At 35.0% G+C, this 6,000-nt stretch overlaps 1 protein-coding gene across 1 annotated transcript in view; it reads left to right on the top strand.

The window, feature by feature from the left end:
- Window positions 1–5,308, top strand: part of drd2 (dopamine receptor D2) — a 146,773-nt gene extending 141,465 nt beyond the window's left edge. Inside the window, exons 7-8 of the mRNA XM_031906502.1 lie at window positions 1,739–2,078; window positions 4,364–5,308. Coding sequence (XP_031762362.1) covers window positions 1,739–2,078; window positions 4,364–4,557 — 534 coding nt within the window. The 3' untranslated portion in view covers window positions 4,558–5,308. The remainder of the gene's footprint in view (window positions 1–1,738; window positions 2,079–4,363) is intronic.
- Window positions 5,309–6,000: the final 692 nt, after the last annotated feature.

Here is a 6,000-nt window from a genome sequence, read left to right on the forward strand (position 1 = left end):
CAACATTATGGTGCAGTAAAAAGAAGAGAGAGGGCCAGGGTTTGAATCTAGCTAGAGCACTATGGCTGCAAATGTAATATGGGTAAATTGAAATTAATCTTGAGCAGATGAATTTGATTTCCGAAAAAAATCACTAAACACTAAAATGCTATAGACTGATGATTTTTGTAATAGATTTAGTTAAAAATGTTTATTATTTCACCTTAAATTCAATATTATTCAGACTATGAATACATTTAGATTACAAGAACCCCGCAATATTGGGATTTGGCCACTATAAATGGAAATTACATCTTGCAGAAAAACAGGAGATTAATGAAATCAGCATGTTATTTTTTCTTGGTGCTTTGTAGCAGATTGCACAGGCAGCCCTCAAACAGTTACAACATAATGAGGGAAATTGTTCCGTGGGTTTTTTTAAAACCTGCCTTTATATGCCATAAAGGAGAATCTTGATGAACTAAAATGCTATATAAATGCTATATCTTAATGCAGCAAAACCAGGTGAGTTATTATTATCAAAAATGTCAAGATGATATTAGCACCTAAATATTATTCCAAGTTCTTCATGTTAAGACTATTTATAATACAAATAATTTGAGTTATTGCTTAAAAATTGGCATTAAATACATATTAAATTAGTCTATTTTTACTTAGGTACTTTTGTGGCTGGTTCCACCTCTTTTTATTCTACTGGTAAATAGAGATTGTGGCCTATAAAATACTAATTTATGGAAATAATAATTTCATGGATATTTGAGTTAACTGACATTTGATATTTGGACTAATAAATACAATTTTAATGCTTGTTCATCCATCTGAGTTGGCACTAGAAAATAATGCCATTTTTATCTTGAAAAATGTAAAAAAATTACATGTTTTGTAATTGTATCTCTTGTTTTAGTAACATAAGGTGTATATGTCTATCATGAGCTTCCATGATATTCCTATTTATCTTGTATTTATAAGTTGATTTTATGTGGGTGATTATTTGCCATGTCTTGCAGGATATAAAGAGTTAAATGAGTCCGTAATTTGGCTATACTCTTAGACACACTGCGGAATCTAATACCTTTCAACCGCCAGGCTGCTGTGTGTATTTCCTGTCCATGGCTTCACACTAGTGATGAGAGATTTTTCTCGACAGGTTTTCCATTGAAAAAACACCAGTAGACTCCAATGTATTGTAAAAAAGAATTATGCTGCCTAGAAATTTTGCTGCCTAGAGAGCTAGTTGACTTCTATTCATTTACCCAATTTTGCCTTTCAGTATTAAATCCCAAAATGGGTATTAGAACAAAGGGATGAAATAGCATCCAATTCCCTTGAGCATAACCCCTTGGTCAGCTTTAGTTCAACATATTGGCTTATATGAACCATACTTTCTGCTTATTGTTTTAATAATGAAAATTAGTTTTTAGCCCTGTTTAATTCAAGAATAAACAAAAACCATAGATTGTTCCTGTTTAATACAATAAACAAAAAGCATATAGAGCCCAAGTCCCATTCATTGTACTCATGTTGAACAAGAGGGTTTACTGCACCATTAATATATTGATAAATCCAGAATAAAAATGTTGTAAACTTGTCCCTGAAAACTTTCCACTTAATATGAATATTAATCCGTGATCATCAATTTTTATTATCATGTATATATTATGGTAGGGTCATACTATAACCTGTAATATGAACTAGTTATTTATTTATCTTTGTTATTGAATATTTGATCCTTGTCCAGGAGGCTGGCAACCACCCAGAGGATATGGACGTGGAGATGATGTCAAGCACATCTCCACCAGAAAAAACCAAACACAAGTCTGCTTCTCCTAATCATCACCAACTTGCTGTGCCAGCCACATCAAACCAGTGCAACAATGCCAACCTACCTTCACCGGTGGATAGTCCTTACAAAGCTGAAAAGAATGGACATCCAAAAGACAGTACAAAGCCTGCCAAAGTTTTTGAAATTCAGACAATGCCTAATGGGAAAACACGGACCTCCATTAAAACAATGAGCAAGAGAAAGCTTTCGCAACATAAGGAAAAAAAAGCTACACAAATGTTAGCCATTGTATTGGGTAGGTATCCACTTTATTGTGAAAATTAAAGTCATATTTAAACAATAATTGCATGAAGTTCCTCTGAAAGGATAATTAAAACTTAATTTTAATATGTTTTAATTTGTACCAAATTGTGCCTAATTAAACATCATATCTGCTCTTTTATCTTTATATCTCATGCTTCATAACATAAGTACAACTATGACAGATCATTTTTTAAACTTATATTGTTCATCTATATGTTTGGTTTGATCAAACTTGCCAAACATCTCCCCATATTATTACTTATTCACATATTTTTCACATTATGACATGTGGTCAAAATCTGTTTTGGATTTAATAGATTCTGATCAGCTTTGCTATAAAATTATCAATATCATTTATTTATATAGCACCAGAAAGTTACACAACACTTTGGGGCACATTTACTAACCCACGAACGGGCCGAATGCGTCCGATTGCGTTTTTTTCGTAATGATCGGTATTTTGCGATTTTTTCGGAAAATTGACGCGACTTTTTCGTTACCAATACGATTTTTGCGAAAAAACGCGAGTTTTTCGTAGCCATTCCGAAAGTTGCGATTTTTTCGTAGCGTTAAAACTTGCGCAAAAAGTTGCGATTTTTTCATAGTGTTAAAACTTGCGCGAAACGTCGCGCCTTTTAAGTTTTAACGCTACGAAAAAAGCGCAACTTTTCACGCAAGTTTTAACGCTACGAAAAAATCGCAACTTTCGGAATGTCTACGAAAAAGTCGCGTTTTTTCGCGCAAATCGTATTGGTAACGAAAAAGTCGCGATAATTTCCAAAAGGTCGTAAAGGCGCCGAAAAAATCGCAAAAAATACGAAAAAGTCGCAAAATGTTCGTTTTCAAATCGGATTTTTCCAATTCGGACTCGGATTCGACCCATAGTAAATGTGCCCCTACGTATTCCTTTCTAACAGACAGTTGTGAATAGTTAAAAATATAACTAGAGTTACAGAGCACAAAGGAGCACAAAGCACAGGAGGCCCCTACTCACAGTCTAAATTGGGTACATTTGAAAAATAAAGAAGATAAAAATAATAGGTGAATTATGATAAGTTGATGTCTTATCAGTCAGGATGCATTGAATATGCGTCTTTAAATTGGTGGGTCTTTTGAAGTTTTTGAAAGTTTGGAAGGATGGGGAGAATCTAAAAACAGACAGAGGATTCCAGGGACAGGCAGAAGCCCGATAAATATACAGCAGCAGATGTGAAGTTGTGATAGATAAATTAATCTAGCAGCAGGTTTAAGATCAGGTTGGAGTTGTGAAACACAATATTGGAATGCCTGCAAGGAGTAAGAAATAGTAAGAAATGATGTCTAGGAAGAGTAGCAGTAGTCAAGGTAGGAAATAATAAGAAGTGTTTAGTTGTATCTGAGCTGAGGTAAGGTTGCATGCAAGCAATGTTGTGGTACAGGGGAATATGTTGGAGGAAAAATAATAAGACTCCATAGCAATTGACACTGTCACATTGAGATAGAGATAGCAAAAAGGCATTCTGTATCTTGAGAAAAGACAGAAGGAGACAAATCAGGAGTTTACAGGTAGATTTGGGTGTCATCAGCATAAAGGTGATACTAAAGTCCAAATGACTAAGTTTTCTAGAGAAGTGAAAAAATCAGAGGCCTAAGAAACAGCCTTAAGAAACTCCAACAAAGACAGGTAATCATGTGAAAGTAAAGTTGGAGAGAGCAACTTTAAGGCTATTGTCCCACAGATCGAGTTTTCGTGAAATTTACTCCTGCAGCCAGACTTTGATGTGACTCCTATTGTTGCCTAGATTTTGGAGTGGTTAGGTGCCTGCGGTAGCAGAGATCACAGGTGACAAACTCGCTCCATGGGACATTAGCCTAAAGGAACAATTAGAATGATCGGATTTAAACCATGAGTAGAAACCAGCTGAGTAGAAAATGTCTAGGAGGAGTGGGTAAACAACATTACATGTTTATGGTCATAAGCTGCATGGGTTTTTCCAAATGTATTCATGTTTAATTGCCTTTACCGTCAATTGTGCCTTTCTACTTATGTTACCAATTTTCCCTAACTTATAGGACTAGACCTGCCCATGCATCATAAAATGCTTTGTTGTTCAATATGTAAAGATGCAAAATCTCAGCATACATTTTACTAACTACCCCAGTGATTTAACAACAGCGGCACTAATGAGATTTCAGTGGTACTTATTAGAACAACCAATTACAAATCAGCTCTTTTGAGTTAAACTTTGGTATCTGTATTGTAACTATTATAGTTATAATTATTATTTTGTCTTGCAGGTGTTTTCATTATTTGCTGGCTTCCTTTCTTCATAATTCACATACTAAATATGCATTGCAATTGTAACATTCCACAAGCCTTGTACAGCGCCTTCACTTGGCTTGGTTATGTGAACAGTGCTGTCAATCCAATTATCTATACTACATTTAATGTGGAGTTCAGAAAGGCCTTCATTAAAATACTTCATTGTTAAAAGACAAGATAGAAGAATAATGCAGTAATCAATAACAAGAAGATACAAGACACAGAAGAAACAAGCACGTCCTGGGTTCCCTTGGACTGGTGAAAATGGTGCTTTGTGAGCAATTATAGCAGCTGAATGCTGTTATGTGGAGAGGTCTGTAAAAGGGTCAAGCTGATGTAACTAAAACATAGTACTGCATTTTAAGCAATTGTTTTGGAATGGGGGATAAGAGTTCTTACCAACAAGCAACATTAAGAAGAAAATCAATTTCAACTGAATTCAGCCATCAATAATGACCTTACTTAATGGTTTCAGGACACTGTATGTCACTGCAGTCTCACCAAAGACGTTGCTATTTTTTGCTATTCCTCTTTTTCATAGCAGAAAAGTTACGATTTGCAGGGACAACACTGTGAATACCAGTGAAACTATATATTTTTCTGGAAACTGAACACCCTACACACTTCTGGTTGTGTGCCTTGGGTTTCTATGGAAGTGATGTTAACGTAAGCTTTCTTAATCATTTGACCCAAAAGAGTAAAAATCAACACAAGACAACAATGTTGAGGCAGCCTTATGCTTACAAGTGTAAATATAGCAAGAATAATTTGAAAGAAGCCCAAGCAAAAAAGTATATATATATATATATTATATAGAAAAATAAAATCTGTACTGCATGGTGTGTGTTACATTAAAGGACTACCATTGTCACACCATATCTATACCGTTGGGATTTAATACTAAACACCTTTTACAATCATTTCTTCTTTGTCCTACTTTTACATGTATGGTACAGTAAGATACAATATCGCTGAGATGTTAACCATAGCACCAGTGCAGTATATCACAGAGGTTTTCTACATCAAGTTGAAGTTGTTGCCTATTTATTTTAAAACTATACTTTTCAATTTCAAATGCTACAGACAGGGCTGTATTTAGGTTTGGTGCCACCCTAGGCACTGGAAATAAATATGCGCCTATGTTGCAAAAGTGAAATCACGCATAGCGTGTACGTGACATCCCTTCCTGTGCCGTGTGACATCACTTCCGCAGTGTGTTTGCCAGTCTTGCCACTATTTACTCCACATTTTTCTCAATCAAATAATTCTCAGTAAAGTTATGGAAGCCTGAAATGATCCAAAAACCAGATAGCCCAAATTCCCATAGCCCCAGGTGTATGTACTACATAGATAAAAAGGCAACATATAGCCCCTTCCAAAGCTGCTTCCAAAGGACTCCAGACCTATACTGGTGTGTGGGTTGCACACATTTACATGGATTTTTGCTTACCAAATCATATATATTTATATGTATGTATAAATTAATGGGTTACTGAATCAACGAGTTCATCAAAAGTAATGGGTGAACGTGGTGCCGATATCAACATTAAATTAATATTAGAGATCTAATAGAAAAGATTTGGATATTTAGTGTTAATTTTAATATGTATTC

The sequence above is a fragment of the Xenopus tropicalis genome, chromosome 7 (genome assembly GCF_000004195.4).
Source record: "Xenopus tropicalis strain Nigerian chromosome 7, UCB_Xtro_10.0, whole genome shotgun sequence".
Lineage (NCBI taxonomy): Eukaryota > Metazoa > Chordata > Amphibia > Anura > Pipidae > Xenopus > Xenopus tropicalis.